This window comes from Erpetoichthys calabaricus, chromosome 14, assembly GCF_900747795.2.
Source record: "Erpetoichthys calabaricus chromosome 14, fErpCal1.3, whole genome shotgun sequence".
Lineage (NCBI taxonomy): Eukaryota > Metazoa > Chordata > Cladistia > Polypteriformes > Polypteridae > Erpetoichthys > Erpetoichthys calabaricus.
Genome location: NC_041407.2, coordinates 94,813,761 through 94,834,135, shown reverse-complemented (window position 1 = coordinate 94,834,135; position 20,375 = coordinate 94,813,761). Strand labels below are relative to the sequence as shown.

Genomic DNA, 20,375 nt, shown 5'->3' with positions numbered 1-20,375 from the left:
TATGCAAGCTTTCGAGACAACTCAGGCCCCTTCTTACATCTTGCCTGAAGAAGGGGCCTGAGTTGCCTCGAAAGCTTGCATATTGTAATCTTTTTAGTTAGCCAATAAAAGGTGTCATTTTGCTTGGCTTTTGTCTTTGTTAATTAGTAATTTTATTTTTGCATTTTTTTCTTTCTTCATCTTGTAAAGCACTTTGAGCTACATCATTTGTATGAAAACGTGCTATAGAAATAAATGTTGTTGTTGTGATCTCCTGTGTTACACTCCTTGTACCCAGCTCAACTGAAGGAGGCCTACCTCACCCTCCGTAACACAATGGGAGATCAATATTTTACATTATTTAAAACTTCAACAAATAAAGTGTTCCTTGGACGCTTCCTCTGAATTTACCGGGAATTCATTAACGCTGTCCCAAATAGCCTGCCAGGGTCTGCCCTCACTTTGTTTTCTTTTGATGTGTTTTTATATTTCAGGAGCTACAGCAGCATATCATAATGGGCTTTTGGCCTACAGTGTAAGGCTCTCTCAGTTGGGTAGGAGTGGGGTGTTGATTTTGTTTTAAAATACAGTAAATTTTCTGAAAAGCTGAACTTTGTATGTTTCATTAAATTGTGTTCTCCTTGCTGTGGTGCCATTTTAAGATTAATAAAATGTAATTAAAATTAGTTTTGAGAACCACTAATATACAGTATATGGCAAATCATGCTTCAAATTATCACACCTCAACAGAGTAAAAAAGATAATACTTTCTGGTACTAAGACTCTCATCACAGTAAGATGAAAACATTACTTTTATTCTGATGCCCACCACAAATCATAACATGGAGAGTACAGTGGAATGAAGTGAAGTGAACGGGAGATCCCGTGCCTGGTCAGAAGGCCATGACAGTGAGGGTAGTGCAAAATGAGAGGGTCATACAAACTAGAAATTTAGCCTGATTAGCCAAAGGAATGTTTCATGTAGCTCAGGAAGTCATGTTTCTTCTCTGCCCAGCGCTGACGTCACTGCACCAAACTGACTCCCTAGCTCTATGATGTTGTCCCCCCTGATAAATCTATGACTGCAATAAAAAGCAACTATCATGTAGTCATTTAACACCCATAACATTCCCACCTGCAAGCAATCCTAACACCTTATGATGATTGGCCCAGAATTTGATTTAAAAATTAAACAAGCTAAGGAAATGTTTCCATAGTCCGTAAACTCATGATCTCTCTCTGTCTTCTGTATTATAAAGTAGAAACAGAAACATTATGGCACTGCTCCATGCAAATGTTCACTGCTTAACTGAAGATTGGGTTCATCCCAATGATCCTAAATTGCAGTTCCTTTAATTGTGCACCCAAAATAAAGAGCTGGGGGCTCTGCTGACCACAGAATAACACATTAGTTTGTCTTCATGCAATGGCTTCGATCCATCACAAGGTGAAGATACAAAGTTCCTCCAAAAGTAATAGTGAGTGGGTAGGATTCACCTTGGACAAGTGCTTTGCATTTAAGATGAAAACGCTGGGATATTCAAGGGATGGCCAGGAAATGTCATGGAAAGATTTTTACAAATGTCCAGCCCTTTGCTTGTAGATAATGTCAGGTCAGACATAGCAGTGTGGTGCAGGACAAGCCTTTGACAGACTGATAGTGTAGTCCCCGGTGTCTCTTGTGGGTACTCTCATGATATTTGGTCAAAAGGGTCAGCAATAAGCACACTGCAGAAATATGTAGGACGGTCCATGTGTATGATCAGATACTCCATGCCGTTAATTTGGAAGCATCAGAATGTTTTGCATAAAGATAGTTATTTGGTTAGACTAAATTCATATACAGTATATATGGAGATATGTATGTATACAAAGTACAGAATACATGTTTTTGTTAATTTAGAATTATTTCAAAACGCTCTTTTGTTACACTGAGGATAGAGAATGATGAGTACAATCCTTATTTTCAAAGCAGGGTAGCTGGGAGAAGGTGGTGAAACTGCATATATCCCAGTTGGAAGGTGGAACAGCCACAACGCTCTTGTGTTTAAAATCCTAGTTGTGACTGAGGAGCGATGTTTGAGATGCTCCGAGACCTCTTCATCACCAATCGCACTTCCACATCTGGCAAACTGTCCTGTTTCATTTGAGCACAGCCTTCATCGGCCACTGCCAAATGAAGATCAAAGCGCAGTGACACGGACTTCTTCTTCAGGTGGGGGTTTCCCTTGAAGAAAGAGCATTCCCACTCCCTGATAGCCTCATCAATCTTCTCTGTTCTGAAAGGCGAGGAAAGTTACACTGTAGTTAATCCTTCGCACAGCAAATAATTAGGTGACATGGGCACTTTATCAGCATGCTTGCCATTTTCAGTTTACAGTCTGGTTTAATTTAGTTTTTACAGTAGCAAGGAAAAAACAAGATCTTCGACTGTGGTACTCATTTGACTTCAGACCTTCACTCTTGTCTGCTTCTAACTAATTTTTTTTTGATATTCTTAAAATGTCAGTAGAAATGGTTGTATACTGTTAGCATATGTAATTCATATTGATTTAGTCAATGTCCTGCAGTATCACACACACTGATGTCACAGCCGTAACTGGACTGATCAGTAAAAGTGATAAAAGATGCACTGGATAGACAGCAGTACAGCATCAGAGAAACGCCTTGTAAGGCACACGCCATGAACAGCTAAAGCAGCTGACTGATACTGAAACAATTACGCAGCACACTTGTATATTATAAATTATGCATTGCTGCATGATGTATTATTTCCCAGCACTCTGTGATGCTTGATACTTTATGTACTATAAGTGGAATTTACTATGTTAGTGAGAGGGTAAGCATAAGCAACAATTTCAACATATTAACCACATACAGAAAATAAATTGTGAAGCTTTAAAAGATTTAAAGAGCTTTTTAAAGAGCTTTAAAGAGGCTTCTCTTCTGGGGTCCCCTGATTAAATAAATTGATATTGAATTCCTTTTTTTTTTTTTGTATTGGTACACGTTCAGTTGATCTAATGACTACAGTTTTTGCCTTGACAATTGAAAGTTTGGAAGATATTAATGCAGTAGTATATCTTGAGAGAAGGAGCCAGTTACTTTGCTTTGAAGATTATATTCTTTTTTGTTGGGGTGTTTGTTTGTAATAACTGAAATCTGTTGTAATCTACCCCACCCTTTATTACCGCCCTGTGGCTCTGGGTTCTCGCCAGACAGAGGAAATCATTTGCCAAGGCTAGGCGAAGCAACTACACCAGTGCCCTAGGCAGTTCTCAGGAAAAAATCATTAAAATTTAGCAAACTCTGCAACATTTAAAAAAAGCAAGGTGGACAGGGTTTTCAAAAACAGGCTAATCAACTAAGTATTTACGTAGGAAAAAATCAAAATCTGTGTAAGAACAGGAGACAATTAGAAAATACAATAAACTTCTACAGTTTAAGGATTTACCAGTTCACAGACATTATTTGAAGTGGAACAATTTAAGAGGCTGTTCTCTCAAAAGCATGTTTGTTTGCTTCTCGTAAATCAATACTTACTAGCAGGGCTTGGTTCCACCCATGAAAGAGTAAGTGCAGTACGGGACAATCTTTACAAAATACCATAACACATTCAAACCCTTTTAATCCAATTTAGGGCCAAGGAGGGCACTGTCTAGCCTGGCAGCAGCATTAACCACTGCACTGCCATTTTGTACAACTTCAGGTGAATAAAATTTAGTGATATTGAGACCAATGATTGTATTTCATAAAATGACACTGGACTATGTTTGGCAGGATTCATTCAAGCTTATATTTAGGATGGCAAGGTCTGATGGCTTTATATTCTGTTATGGCATGTATAGTTGACTGAAAATGTATATAGGAAATTGACAACAGTGTACATTCCTAACTGTGAGATCGAGGACAATTGCTGGCTTTGTTAAAACAACCTTCTGCAAGTGGTAAGCTAACAGTGACAATAGTGGTTGACATTCTGGTCAAAAAAGGTAAAGTGAGACCTGCGACTCTGGGCTGTCATTATGATTGAAGGGCATTTACATCATGAGGCTATGCCAGCTTTGGCCTGAATGACTGAAAATATTATCAGTGAGTAAACTGCCTTGACTCAAAGATGAGATTCACAGCGCATCACTTTTTCCACATTTTGTTATTTTACAGCCTTATTCCAAAATGGATTAAATTCATTTTTTTCTCAGAATTCTACACACAACACCCCATAATGACAACGTGAAAAAAGTTTACTTGAGATTTTTGCAAATTTATTAAAAATAAAAACATTGAGAAAGCACATGTACATAAGTATCCACAGCCTTTGCCATAAAGCTCAAAATTGAGCTCAGGTGCATCCTGTTTCCCCGGAACATCCTTGAGATGTTTCTGCAGCTTAATTGGAGTCCACCTGTGGTAAATTCAGTTGATTGGACATGCTTTGGAAAGGCACACGCCTGTCTATATAAGGTCCCACAGTTGACAGTTCATATCAGAGCACAAACCAAGCATGAAGTCAAAGGAATTGTCTGTAGACCTCCGAGACTGGATTGTCTTGAGGCACAAATCTGGGGAAGGTTACAGAAAAATTTCTGCTGCTTTGAAGGTCCCAATGAGCACAGTGGCCTCCATCATCCATAAGTGGAAGAAGTTCAAAACCACCAGGACTCTTCCTAGAGCTGGCCGGCCATCTAAACTGAGCGATCGGGGGAGAAGAGCCTCAGTCAGGGAGGTGACCAAGAACCCGATGGTCACTCTGTCAGAGCACCAGAGATCCTCTGTGGAGAGAGGAGAATCTTCCAGAAGGACAACCATCTCTGCAGCAATCCACCAATCAGGCCTGTATGGTAGAGTGGCCAGACGGAAGCCACCCCTTAGTAAAAGGCACATGGCAGCCCGCCTGGAGTTTGCCAAAAGGCACCTGAAGGACTCTCAGACCACGAGAAACAAAATTCTCTGGTCTGATGAGACAAAGATTGAACTCTTTGGTATTTGGTAATGCCAGGTGTCACATTTGGAGGAAACCAGGCACCGCTCATCACCAGGCCAATACCATCCCTACAGTGAAGCATGGTGGTGGCAGCATCATGCTGTGGGGATGTTTTTCAGAGGCAGGGACTGGGAGACTAGTCAGGATAAAGGGAAAGATGACTGCAGCAATGTACAGAGACATCCTGGATGAAAACCTGCTCCAGAGCGCTCTTGACCTCAGACTGGGGCAACGGTTATTCTTTCAGCAGGACAACGACCCTAAGCACACAGCCAAGATATTAAAGGAGTGGCTTCAGGACAACTCTGTGAATGTCCTTGAGTGGCCCAGCCAGAGCCCAGACTTGAATCCGATTGAACATCTCTGGAGAGATCTTAAAATGGCTGTGCACCAACGCTTCCCATCCAACCTGATGGAGCTTGAGAGGTGCTGCAAAGAGAAATGGGCGAAAGTGGCCAAGGATAGGTGTGCCAAGCTTGTGGCATCATATTCAAAAAGACTTGAGGCTGTAATTGCTGCCAAAGGGGCATCGACAAAGTATTGAGCAAAGGCTGTGAATACTTATGGACATGGGATTTCTCAGTTTTTTTATTTTTAATAAATTTGCAAAAACCTAAAGTAAACTTTTTTCACGTTGTCATTATGGGGTGTTGTGTGTAGAATTCTGAGGAAAAAAATTAATTTAATCCATTTTGGAATAAGGCTGTAACATAACAAAATGTGGAAAAAGTGATACGCTGTGAATGCTTTCCGGATGCTCTGTATATATATATATATATATATATATATATATATATATATATATATATATATATATATATACAGTGCATATATATATACTGACTTATACAGTGCATATATATATATACTGACTTAGTCACCTCCCCCACCCCCCCCCTCTTAATGTGTTGCTATATATTGCCTTTGATTCTTGTAAGTCTAAGCATTATCCTCTGATGAAGACCCCTGGCAGGGGTTGAAAGCTCAGGAATAAAAACTACTTTATGATACGTGATTCATTTTTTTCTCCCTTTGTGGATCTCCAGCTGCAAATATGCAAACCGTATCACAGACCTTCTCTTCCATATATATATATATATATATATATATATATATATATATATATATATATATATATATATATATATATATATGTGTGTGTGTGTGTGTGTGTGTGTGTATATACAGTATATATATATATATATATATATGGCATATAGATGCCACTACCATTTTATACATGCACATAAATGCCATGTACAAACTGGCAGCTCTCATGATAATGGCCTGCTCTTTGTGACAAGGATATTCAGATAGGCCAGTGGATCCTTCTGGTGAGAAAGTGCTATGTCTGTTCAGACTGGCATGACAAACACATGTTCCTCCCTTTGAGTTATCGCTCTTAATACTTGTGATCAGAATGACATTCTGAACAAGAGCCCATGAGGCAGACTAATCCTGCAGGACATGGCAAGGCAGCAGGTGAACATGAATTCCTGCCAGAGCTTTTGGGGGACTGCGCCAAGAGCACTGTATTAACATGTCCTCATTTGCGTAGGTTTGGATGGCTTTGTTTCATTTTCTCTGCACTAAACATTTTTGTACACGATAGGACAGGAGTGACTTTGACTACAGGGTGCCCCAGAAGGTAAAAATTGAATGAAAATGATAATAAATCTTCAACTCAAAGGAATAGTGCAATTATTTTACTTAAAAAGTCCCTTCTGGCTTTACTTTCAGTGGAATTTTTGGACAAATTTTCATGTTCACATTGATTAATTTATTTCTTTAGAAAGAACCAAACCATAGTAGGTTGAGTGTTTGGTTCCCCCCTGACACAGGCAGCTTTTTGAGCCTTCACAATATAGAGACAGAATTAGGGTCTCCAGTATAATTCAACTTGCAAAGCCACCAGTTGTAGTTAACTCTCCTTTGTAAGGACGATACATTTTGACCCCTCACACTTAATACTCTTTCAGCTCGTCCTTCTCTTTGAAACCCTTTAATAGAGGCAGACTTCTTAGAGTCAATCCTGCCTTCCTCTCTACTGTGATATGAATGCTTTATAAAAGCACACAACAGTTAAGTTCCACAGCCCCTTTTCTTCCAGCCCCATCAATTAGTGGCCCACCCATGCCATCTGAGTGTGTCTCACTTACTCCACAGTGCCATGGGCCTCTGCGCTCTCCCGCACCACGTTGCCTTGCAAGATTTCTTGGCTAGCCACAGTCTCAATCTTCTTGGCCAGGGTTTTTTCACACTCACTTGCTAAAAAGCAACAAAAACCTTGTTAATGGATACTGGAATCAGCCAAGTCTGTTATAGCCAGCTTTAACATTTTGTGGCCTTAAAGGGAAAACAACTCACCAGAAGGTAATACCAGACTTCTGTGTCTCATTAGAACTTTGCCTTTCTTACTTCCTTTTCGACAAGAAGCAGTCAGCTCTAAGTTCGACTCTGTAGGGTCTGATGTGACTTGGGGTTTTGGTGAGCTTAATCTGTGAATTCTGTTTAAAAGGACAGAGCCAACAACACATTAAGACAGAGCTGCAATAGAAGCTTGTAGAAGCAAGGCTTTAACCATCCTCATTAAGTAAAATATTATTTTTTTTCAGTAAATCTCAGAAGCCCAAAATTTCAAATTAAGATTTTATGGGACACACATAGAAGGCAATGACTGACTGTAGACATCTTAGAGAGGACACCCCAAAGAACTGCATTATGAGAGACACGAGTCACTGAGCAATCCTGGGAAATATTAGGCAAAGAATGTATTGAGTGATACATGGATATCATAGAGAAAAATACCCCTTTAACTCAGACTGGGCTATGATAGAGTAAAAAACAACCATTAGATCAAGGTGCTGCATTACAGATGTCTACTCAACAGATAAAATAGTCACGTAGTGCTAGGGAGGTATACACCCAGTCTACTACTATAAGAAACACAAGAGGCGCTATATGATAATTATAAACATGTAACATTGTACCATTGCTTTAGGCACCACTCATTAAAATATTTCTTTGTCTCCTTTCATATTTATACAACTTGCAGATTCTTGGGCAGTACTGATGTTCCAGAAGAAAAGGCTAATCTTACAGTATAGCTCTCAGCTGCATCTTCAGTTAAAAGTAGGCCCACAGGTGACAGAGCTCATAAACAATGTTCTTTGTGTCTGCCAGCCTACTTTGTCATGGTACATGTTAGACATGCTAACTTGAAGTGCCTTACAGCTTATGTGCTCTTGGCAGAGTGTCAGGAGTAGTCCAGGGACAGGTGTATTTACTAGCACCTTGTCCAACACAGCAAAATCAATGCTGAAAACTCTCCCCATTGGAAGTAAAAAGAAAAATGAAAAAAAAAATGTTTACAGGCAAAGAGATGGTCATTCAGTGCCAGTAGCCACCCAAAAGATCATCACAGAAGTCTGACCTGAAAGTGGGCTAGTACATACTACAGTAGTCCTTTGACTTTGATCCTGGAGCCTCATGAAGGACTGGAATCCTGTTATCATGAGTATAAAAGCTCCTGGAGACCCCAAAGGACTCAAGTAGAAGTCAAGCAACTTCTAGGACCAGTAAATGCAAATGGTTCAAAGACATTTGAACACCCCGCATATACTGTTCAACTTTTCCATCCTATTCACCCTACGACTTCCCTCCATACTCTGATTACAATGGTCCCTTGAAAGCACACAAGCACACTCCAGTTCTCCATGGTCCTGTTGTCTTTGAAGCAGAACATGACTACAGAAAGTGTCTCTTGCTCATTGCTTGATAAAAGCCTGCATTTAGAATCACAGTCCAGGGCTTTAGATCTGCACCGAGGATAACAAGGTTACAGGGTTGTATCCCACTACTGGATCACTGTCTCTGATACCAAAATACAGTAATCCCTCCTCCATCGCGGGGGTTGCGTTCCAGAGCCACCCGCGAAATAAGAAAATCCGCGAAGTAGAAACCATATGTTTATATGGTTATTTTTATATTGTCATGCTTGGGTCACAGATTTGCGCAGAAACACAGGAGGTTGTAGAGAGACAGGAACGTTATTCAAACACTGCAAACAAACATTTGTCTCTTTTTCAAAAGTTTAAACTGTGCTCCATGACAAGACAGAGATGACAGTTCTGTCTCACAATTAAAAGAATGCAAACATATCTTCCTCTTCAAAGGAGTGCGTGTCAGGAGCACAGAATGTCACATAGATAGAGAAAACAATCTCTAGCAAACAAATCAATAGGGCTGTTTGGCTTTTAAGTATGCGAAGCACCGCCGGTACAAAGCTGTTGAAGGCGGCAGCTCACACCCCCTCCGTCAGGAGCAGAGAGAGAGAGACAGAGTTTGCTTTTCAGTCAAAAATCAATACGTGCCCTTCGAGCTTTTAAGTATGCGAAGCACCGTGCAGCATGTCATTTCAGGAAGCAGCTGCATAAAAGATAGCAACGTGAAGATAATCTTTCAGCATTTTTAGACGAGTGTCCGTATCGTCTAGGTGTGCGAACAGCCCCCCTGCTCAATCCCCATACGTCAGGATCAGAGAAAGTCAGCGCAAGAGAGAGAGAAAAGTAAGCAATCTAGCTTCTCAGCCATCTGCCAATAGCGTCCCTTGTATGAAATCAACTGGGCAAACCAACTGAGGAAGCATGTACCAGAAATTAAAAGACCCATTGTCCGCAGAAATCCGCGAACCAGCAAAAAATCCGCGATATATATTTAAATATGCTTACATATAAAATCTGCGATGGAGTGAAGCCGCGAAAGGCGAAGCGCGATATAGCGAGGGATCACTGTAATTTATTTCCAAGTTATAATGTGTCATATACTTAAACTGCTATAAACCTAATGTTGCCATTAAAAAGCGGTATATTAAAAACTGGACAGTGTTTATTTATATTTGTTTGGAAGAGGCTAGACCGCCTCACACGATTTTCGGGTAGAGCTCAATTTACGTAAGGCAAAAGACTGACAGCTGTTTCTAATAACAAAGCAATTTGTGTGTTTAAGCAAATCATTTGTTGGCGGTGACCAACCTTTACAAGTTCTCAGAACAGGAATCTCTGTGAATTAATGTTTTCAATTCCAGAGAAGAACATGGGCTAGAGATGAGAGGTAATCTCTAGTTTCACTTAATAAGGAGATTAAAGGAGCTGGCAAAAATTCATAAAGGATATTGTGATGCATTGACTGCAAGGCTTTTGGAGGACAAATATTACAAGCAATGAAAAGTGAGATGTCTGGTGTTACAAAAGGTCCTTATTTATCAGCAGAAGGCCCGTGGCAGTGTCTGAAATGTCTAATGAAAACAACACACTTGGTGTGATATTTGAAGCAGGATTAGTTACAGAAGCACTTTCTGGAGGTATTGGATTACGAATAAATATAATTCACACATTTCAATCACACAAATGCACACCAAAAGAATGACATAATCTGTGGAAAGTGAGGTTTTAGAGAGTCAGAATGCCAATGGGAAAATTATAAATGTTTCAGATGAAAATAATATAGATATCTTGATAAAAGACACAAAATAAATATATTCCAAAAGTAGAGAAAACTGCAATAGTAATTACCTAAATGGGTGAACCATACCATTAACATATGAAAATAAATATGTTTCAGCCGGACACAAATAGAATTGTGCAATATCTGATGACCAAAAACCATAGCGTTTTAACATTCATTCCAACAGTAATAACAATTAGACCACCAGACTAAGAGATTTGTAAGTTTCGTTATGTATGGGTTCTGTATCATGGGCTGAAAGAATCAAATAACACACGAGTCCAAGGCCCTTTGACTTCTTCTTTATGGAAGCCCCTAGACTTCTGGACTCTCCAGTCTCACCTCTTCTCCTCTTGCTCCAGCAGGCTACGATAGGTGGCAATCTCTTGTTCTAGACGCACCTTCGTGTTAAGCAAATGCTCGTGTTTTTGCCGTTGGCATTCAATCCCCTCCCTTGTCTCTAACAGCTCCATCTCAAGGCTCTGGATGACAGCAGACAGGTCATGGAGCTGGGCCCTGAATTGTTCTTCACTAGCTTGGAGAGATCCCACCAGGCTCTTTTCCTGAAGGGAAAAAGAATACCACAAAAGAGTGACTTTAATTTCAACCCAATTAGTCATGAAAAGAAAATCCTAAGTATTACATTTGATTTGATATGATATGTGGTTGTGTTCACCTATATCCAAAACAGCAAAAGCATATACTTTTATAATGTTAGGCTAAGCTGACACTCTATAAACTGTGTGGTGAGGAGTGTTGTCTTACCAATGCATGTAGGGATTCGATCTCCACTTGCAAGGTCTGCCACTGTCGCCGTACCTCCTTCAGTTCAGCTCTCGCAGCCTTCAGAGCCTCATTGTCTTTGCTTAGTGTTGCACAGGGTTCTGCTTCCAACAACTGTGTGAAAAATGAGACAAGCTGATGAACATCAAACCATTAGACACTGGGGGAAGTTAAGTTTGTGATGGCGCTTTTTAAAATCAATGCTACCCATATATAGAGAAAACCTGATTCATACTATATATATATCAGTCTATACAGTATAGAATATTAACAACAAAGTGTACTGTATAAACTTGGCCCTGATTAAGCAATAGCCCTTCTATGAATACCTGACAGTAGTTAATTACAAAGTGAACATTTCAGATGCTTGCCTCTGGTTTTTCATCCAGAATCACCATCTTTGAAAATTTTATACCAGCTGTTTATACATCTCTCCTTTGTGAATTTGACCAAGAATAATTTCTCAGTAGACCTTACATATTTCTATATCTCTCTATTATAAAAAAAATCTTGTGACGCGACGTGATCTTTGGAAGAGAGACAAAGACACTTTCATGTCTCGTGAGACGAGTCGCGTCATACTTACAACCTTTGGAAGCAAGTCCCATGATATGCTGCTGCTGGAAAATGTGAATTTCCCATTGGGATTAATAAAGTATCTATCTATCTCTCTATCTATCTATCTATCTATCTATCTATCTATCTATCTATCTATCTATCTATCTATCTATCTATCTATCTATCTATCTATCTATCTATCTATCTATCTATCTATCTATCTATCTACACATGCAGAGCAGGTTAGAGATAATGGAAGTAGGAAAATTTGAAAGTCTCAAAAAAATGATAGTAAAGATCGCATTAGCACAAACAAATGGAAAATATTACTCGGTGAAATAACGGAACAGCGAAAAGAGATCACATAGTGCTTGAGGATGTCTGGGGGACAAGAGAGACAAGGCAGTGAGACAAAAGGACAGCTGCTATACAGGCTTTTAAACGTTTGAAGCAACGCACGAAATGCACATCACATGGCACGGCGGCAGCAGCAAACCAGCAGCTGATCGAGAAAAGAGGAGGTAAAAAAAACAACTGTTATTTGTTTCCCATTGTATCACCGTTTAAGAGTGGGTGTCATTGGAACGGTCGCGTCTCCTTGGGGTGCGTTCAGCCCCCCCTTCACAACAGTGGCGGGGGGGAAGGGGTTGGAGAGCGAAGCAAGCAGGGGGCAAAGCCCCCTAGTCAGACTAATTATTCAATAGTCCAATGATTACCAAATCCTACGCAATCATGTGGTGAACTGTATGTAAACTGCATGAAACTGTTGGGAAGTTCTGTAAATAGTGTCACCAAGAGATATGAATGCTGTAAACCACATGCAGCCATGAACTGAGGAATTACTGTATAGGCAGCTAGAAGTTGGAACTGGACCTTGATGGGCACTCTAAACACGCTCAGTTATAGAGGATGGCACTGAAACCTACGACTGAATAAGAAATTATGTTTTGTCATACATGGCTGGTGGTCAGACCTGGCAAGGACGCCTGGAGGGACCGAGAGGTGGCATATTTGTCCTCCGGGCCACGAGGGGGCAACCGCCCTGGAGCAGAAGAGGGCCACGGAAGGGGAGCAGGGAGGCTCAAGTACGTGGAGGCCCGTATCCACCGCCAGTGGGCGCCCCGAGCCTCATGGAGCCCAGGACTTATTTACTTCCACCACACCCATGAAGGACGATCCTTCCAGGGTCACCCGGAGTGCTTCCGGGTGCTCTCCTGATGCTTCCGCCACACCAGGACGTGACGTCAGGTAGAACACCTGGAGCTCATCCGGGTGAGGATAAATGGGGCCGCCTCCCTCCTATCAGAAAGCTGGAGTCAGGAGCAGGACAAAACTCCTGGAGAGAGAGGACAAGTGGCCCAGGGACGTTAAGAGAGAGAAAGGCCCAGGAGAAAGGTGACTGGGGCTAGAGGCACTGTGTGTTGTGCGGGACTGAGTTGTGCTGTGTTAACTGGAAGAAAATAAAGAAACCTGTTTTGTATAAAGATGTGGTCTCCGACTGGTGGTGTCCGGGCAAATATCACAGTTTGTATGTTTCAAAAATGCCTAGGCAGTAAGTGTTTATGCAGGGCTTCTGAGTAAGAATCATCTGATTTAGAATAAATAAACCATTTACAGAAGACAGGAGCAAGCCACTGGTTTCTGAATGACATTGTTATATAACTGTGGTCTTTCTTACTTAGCAAGTGTGTGTGCTTTTAATCAATTTTGGTGAGGATTCATGTATCAAGAGAAAGCATGTGAGACTCTACCTAACTGTTTTTAATTACTTCTTTATTTAAACTTGTCCAAAAGATCACAGCTCATATATCTACCGCTAATTACTCAACATCCTCCTGTTTAGAACATTGCACAAATTTAACAATGAAATATACACTGTCCAGTTCATCAAGCATGTTGGATAAGCTAATAGTTTCATAAAATATACTTTCATAAATCTCCACCTGACCTTTATTTAAAGTCATTACGGGCTTCATTTCAGCTATGTGACTTGTTAGTTTGCTCCAAATTCCTATAACGCTTTACGTTAAGAAGTGCTTCATGTTTATGGTGTTGCATGCACTTCAGTTTAACTGTCTGTTTCAGAGTTTAGCTGTAGACCTTCAGCTGTATCAGTTTAATGAATGCTCCCAAGCTAAAACGCATGTCACAGTCAAAAGTTCTGCAGATGACAATTAATCTCTTAATTCATTTTCAGCAGTTACATTTTTTATTACATGGTTGCAAGGAACTGGAGTGTGTTCAAAAACCCACTATTACCAGTCAGTTCAAAACTTCCCTTACACAAAATATGGAGCCACAAAAACCATACAGAGAAATGTATATTAAATATGTCACATTATTGCAGACAGTATACACCAATCGCTGTTGTTTCACTGAAAATGAAGGTGATATACTTAAACAATAGAACTAAATCCCAGTTAACAGATAATAACCTTCTTCATTCAGCTGCTCCAGTTAGAGGTTGCCACAGCAGATCATCTTTTTCCATAAGTTAATAGATAATGACCAATGGCATGAAAAGAAAACAAAGAGCAGGTATAGTACAGAAAATCCAGTAAAACTGACCATTATTTGGTGTTACGTTTCTTCCATGACATAACTAGCATTATTGCTCATATTTAGCTGTACATGTCATCTTTCTTTCATCGTAAAACTGCTGCAAATCATAAGTAACATCAATAAACAGGTACAAGTAACTTCGGTTGTTCTTTTGATGCTCAAACCTTGACATTGCGCCTCTGGCATTGGCAGAAATTTAGCACTGCAGGAAAGCTTATTCATATTCATTTGTTATTTCACATCATTATAGAATCATTTTAGCATTACATCATACATTCTACTTTTATGTTTTATAATGTCTTATAATATAATGTTTTATAATATAACTATCAACCTGCCTGAAGAAGAGGCCTCAGTTGCTTGGAAAGCTTGCACATTGTAATTGGTTCAGTTAACCAATAAAACGTGTCATTTTGCTTGACGTCTCATTGCATCCCTAATGACTAACACGGTACAACACCCTACTACTACTACTACTACTGTCTTATAATGTGAAAAATTCCCCTTTTCACATCTGTGTGAAGAGTCATCAGTCTGTCCATCCACTTTAGTGCCTGTTTTTGTAATTAAGGAGTGTGGGGGTCCATAGAAGAACCCATCAAGAATGAGTGCCAGGGTGGACATTTACTTAAAATATGGCAATGCAGCGTTTCTAACCAGCAGAGCAGCATGTCTTTGGATTGTTGATGGCAACAAAGATCAGCAGTGGGCATATAAATACAGGTAAAACATGAAATCACCTCAAGGCAGAACTGAATCGGGACTCAAAAGTGGCAACACTATCCAATTGTTAATTTTTATTATAAATCCATGTTGTACATAGTACTTCGAGTTTGCCTATAAATCACACTGTGCTATACTGGGCAAGAAAATCAGCAGGGAGCATGGACAACAAAATTCAGAATCACAATTGCTTTGAAAATATATAGTTCCACCCAAGAAGTAAAAGTTACCTACCTCAAAGGAAAATGTTGTCTATTGCCTAAAAAAGCAGAGAAAAGCCAAGCAAAATGACACCTTTTATTGGCTAACTAAAAAGATTACAATATGCAAGCTTTCGAGGCAACTCCAGCCCCTTCTTCAGGCCTGAGTTGCCTTGAAAGCTTGCATATTGTAATCTTTTTAGTTAGCCAATAAAAGGTGTCATTTTGCTTGGCTTTTCTCTACATTCATAATGGCTAACACGGTACAACACCCTAGTACTAAAAAAGCAGGTAAAGCAAATGTGTATTTGAGCCTAAATATTCTTCGGAACAATAGTTTGTGTCATAGAAATCCTCCTCATGCCGGAAGTGTGTGCATAATACATTAGTAAGTTTACATCAAGTCAGGGTGGAAATTATTTGATCAACTCGTACAAAAATACCTACCCTTAACTCCTTCTAAAAAAATGAAGTGACTTTGTATATTTTATGTAGCCATGTCAGGAAGATGCTAGGTCCCTGTGTTTTACTTTCACTGTCTCAAATTTTCTGTTGATATACTAATGACCTTTGTTTATGAAACCTGTGCAGATTATATGACAATAATGATAAAACTTACTGTACACATACTGTAGCTATGAATGTGTGGTAAACGCCTGAAAGCTACACACCCACATATCAGGCTCTAAAACACCCATAAGGCAGGAGGCCAGGATTAGTATGCCATGCCTTAATGATATTTTACTCATGACATTGACAGCCCAGCCCACTCCACACACTTATGCAAACAAATATAGGCCAGTACAGCACATCTAATGGTACACTTGCAACCCCAGCCAGCCAACAAAACCAAAAATCAGACTGTCTGGTGCAGTTATTGAATTCCACACTGGCACAGTCTAAACCAAAACACCCAGGCCCATTGTGGCCTGCAGCCAAGGTTAATGCAGTGACTGAAAGAGAGAGAACCCTGTTGGGCAAGAGAATGCAGAGTCTGCCTAACTCAGAGAATAAAAATACAAAGAATAGTTTTGGGTGTGCCAGGTAAAGTATGGTGTAGACGTTACCTGGGTAATGTCTGAGCTTTGAGATGCTGCTCCATGGCAACTGCTGCTGGTAGTAATAAGGCTCTCGTAGTGCATCCTGATCTCGTCAAGGAGCTGAGAAAGTTCCATTCCGCTGCCATCATCCTTCTGCAGCACTACGACATCAGGCAGAGGGGGAGCTGAGTGCTGCAGAGCCTGGACTGTCTGCAGCAAGTCGAGAGAGAGAGAGAGAGGAGAGGGAGAGGGAGAGAGAGAGAGGGAGAGAGAGAGAGAGAGAGAGAGAGAGGGAGAGAGAGAGAGAGAGGGAGAGAGAGAGAGAGAGAGAGAGAGAGAGAGAGAGAGAGAGAGTTAAGTGGACACGCTGCATACACTTAAGCAGACTGACTGAGCAAGAGAGAGAGAATCTGATATAAAACAATTGGGTCAGGGGGAAAATATGAAAGCTGTGAATACATTTTTAATCTAACTTTCATGTGCCTATTTATTTTCTATTTCAGTGTCCTTCTCATTTTGAAATGTATATTTATGTCCTATTTTTTTCATCCAAGGTATGAGTGATTAAAGTTACATACAGTGTGTTGATTTTATTGTACCTATAGGTATGAACACCACACATCTTCCATCATCAATTAACTCTACAGAAGCATTCCACACAAAGTGACTCAAATTATGGCTACTGAACTGAGCTCTGATATCTTCCAATAAGCTGCAGAGTTTACCATAGGTTGCTGAAATTCTAGCCCCATTTGCAGTAGAGTTAACCCGAGTTCCTTCAGCACAAAGCACTGGTGCAGCTTGTCTGGAGCTTTCTCAATAAAGGCCAATAAAGTTATATTCAAACAAACATCAGAGCAGAGACTACATCCTAGGAAACTGGCTAAAATAAGTGGGCAGGCTTGTGGGCAAGGCATTCAGTGACCATGCACAGACTTGGTAAGCATAGTTTCGATACAGAGACTGTAGAAGGAGAGACAAAGATATGCTTTACCTTGACATATGCCATATACACAGAGTTTAGAGGTATACTCTTTTCCAGGTTCATCACTAAAATTCCTAAATTCTTCTAAGTCAAACCCAGAGCACTGCTATGACAGAACTGCAACTTGAAATCTCAGTCTGAAAATGCTAGGGACACACAAAGTCAATATTTTACAGTACCAGAAACTACTTTTACCTCATATTTATTTCTCTTCATTTATTAATCCATTGGCAGCAGGGGTATGCACCTAGAACTCTCACTCAGAACCTGTTAGTGGTTTTCAGTTTTGATTTGCACATTTCAAGTATTGATAGAGTTTATCCCGTTTTTTCACTCTGCCTGCTTTTGACCACAGTCCTGCCTAGTGTTATATACTGTACCTTTAGATATCACTAAATATTCACATCAGATATTCTGAGTGGCTATTAATTTTATAGCCAGATCAGTTTGTTACACTTATTATTACAATACAGACATGCAACTCAATCAAACAACAAAATGAACTAATTCCTTTTCAATCAACAAAATTATTTAGCTGCAGATTGGCTGCATTGTTTATTCTTCAGATATAATCTCATGTTACACGGTACAAACAAATATTCTCTAGTATTCCAGATTTGAACTCAAGCATACCAGCTTTTGACTAAGACTCCATGCATCATGACCACTATATAACCCAACAACCTATTACTCTTTTCAGTCAGTACTCTACACTGTCTGTTTGAGGACCGAGTTAACTCCAGTAAAACTTCCGAAACTCTTTTATGAGTTATAACGTCTGGCTCTTTTCTCCCATTGTATAATTACATAAATAGTTATCTTAGCTTAATGTAAAGTTTTACATTGATATACATTAAGTAAGAATTTCACTGTGCTGTCTACATGTGCCAATAATGACCCTATAAACTTACTCTGAAAACTCAATATTCTTTGCAGGTTCATCTATAGGGATTTTGCTGCTTAAACATAATCTGTCCATCCTTTTTGTTAAAGTTTTCTCTAGAAGTCAGTACCACTGAGTACCTTTGTTTCTTCTGGAAATAAATATTTGTGACTAAATATTTTGCAAAATCATCCTGACACCGTATCTACTGTATTCTGTACTTCAGTACTTTCAAAGCTTTGACAATAATGGAATTTAAAATAACATTGAATTCAAATGAAATAGAAAGAGATGTGAAGATCAGATTCATGATATACCATTTAGACAAAGTGGAGACGACAAATCACTATTTCAGAAAAGAAGCTCCAGCTATAAATGATGCAGCATGCTGACGTGAACTCATATCGTAATACACACACAACTGCTTCACATGTTTTGTGAACGTTTTCTTGACTCATAGTCCAAAAACAGGCCCTTGGCTATTATTCTCAAAGAATAATTGTGTTGCTTTGACCCTTGTGGTATCACAGTTAGTGCTATGGCCTGCCACTCTTCTCTTTTGTTCCTCTAATACCTCTTTGTGAATCTGCTTCACATCTTGTATTTCTGTTCTTTTTGTAGCAACTTCCCTTTCCAGTACTTTGTTCTGTTGTTCCAGATGCTTCTTCATCTCACGGAGAGCAGAGATACGGTCCTGTAACTGTTGATTCCAGGACATCTCAACGGCATACCTGTAGTTAGAGATTGGCAGTGTGACAAATGGGGAACACAAAATGTACTTCTGTATATACATACTCATGAGGGCAGATTATGCTATCAGTGCAGGAACATAGTTGTCCAAACAAGTGTCAATAAGAATTTTATAACTGTCTAATATCAGTTTGACATTACAAAGTTAAACATTTTGCACTGTAAGGAATGTAATAAAATGCAATAAACTCTAACAAAGTGAGAACATTTTTCAGACACTATAAATTACTACTGAAAAGAAGAAAGTGTGAGAATATCTTCATATTGTAAATGATTCTATTTAAATATGATTTAGGTACAGTAAGGAATCAGAAATGCCAAAAACATCAAAATCTATCTGTTGTGGGGCTCTATTTGCAACGTATTTAATGATTAGAAACAAAGTTAAAGTGAGATTCACTTCCCACAAAGGAACAGCAGCACAATCAAGTGTGGGTGCGGACACTGATGTGTTCATGTGTAGCTACGTGTAAATAAATGAATGAAATTATGTGTTTGAATGTATACATGTAAACACATGTTGATATAATTCACTAATTTTTCCCATATTTTCCATCCTATTCCTATACTTATATAAAATTTTATAACTTTCATGAATTTTTGATTTTCCTGTGTACAGTTTGTGAGCTTTATTTCACTACCGCTTAGTCTTCAGTCATGCTTGATGGGCATGTAGAGTGGCATGGAATGGGAGTAGACTCAGCAGGGGCTAAAAAACCAGGGAGACATGCACACTTATGATTGAAGAACATCTTTATTTGTCAGTGAGACAAGTGAGAGTTGCTAGGTGGTTGTATGCATTTTTACAGTGATGAGTGCTGAAAGCATATTCTTAGACAGTACTGTGAAGATCAGTCATATACCAAGGGTTCCTAGTCCCATGCCAGTGAGAGAAGCTTTGGGGACTGACAAGAAGGCAATACAGTTCCTCTGTCCTAGTGGACACCAAAAGTGGTATCAATTCTGGAAAAGGTTAGACATTGCTGCCCACAACTGGGAGGCTACCTAAGAGCTTTGCTGTTTAAGGGCTTATACATGGGGCTTAGTCATGCAGGAATACTGCAGGCTTCTAATTACTATAATGATACCGCATCTCAATTGCCAAGGAGGTGACCACCCTTGACTATTGATGGGTTTCTGGGTTTTGGCCCAGAAACTGTCCCAGCAGTAACTTTAAAAGCCTTTTCAAACTAGTGATTCATCTTTGACAGCTTTTTAAAGGTATCTAGAAGAAATATTGGGACACAATAGGTATCAATTAACGGAATAAGCTTGATGGAGTACATGGTCTACTGTTGTTGTTGTCAGGCTTTTGTATTGATATGTTCCATAATTTGAAAATGAGGTGGGATAAAGACCTGCTAGTAGAACAGAGAGAGTGAAAGAGAAAGAGAAAAAGAGTAAATGTTTTTGCTGTGTTTGT

General features: G+C 39.6%; 1 protein-coding gene across 5 annotated transcripts in view; it reads right to left on the bottom strand.

Annotated features, from left to right (window-relative positions):
• Positions 1-773: 773 nt before the first annotated feature.
• The window catches only part of krt222 (keratin 222), a 30,510-nt gene continuing 10,908 nt past the window's right edge, over positions 774-20,375 (bottom strand). For all 5 annotated transcript variants that reach the window (XM_028819246.2, XM_028819249.2, XM_028819248.2 and 2 more), the window contains exons 4-10: positions 18,777-18,933; positions 16,362-16,544; positions 11,234-11,365; positions 10,811-11,031; positions 7,331-7,470; positions 7,123-7,231; positions 774-2,258 (exon numbers count right to left, since the gene is read on the bottom strand). In XM_028819246.2, coding sequence (XP_028675079.2) covers positions 2,027-2,258; positions 7,123-7,231; positions 7,331-7,470; positions 10,811-11,031; positions 11,234-11,365; positions 16,362-16,544; positions 18,777-18,933 — 1,174 coding nt within the window. In that variant the 3' untranslated portion in view covers positions 774-2,026. The remainder of the gene's footprint in view (positions 2,259-7,122; positions 7,232-7,330; positions 7,471-10,810; positions 11,032-11,233; positions 11,366-16,361; positions 16,545-18,776; positions 18,934-20,375) is intronic.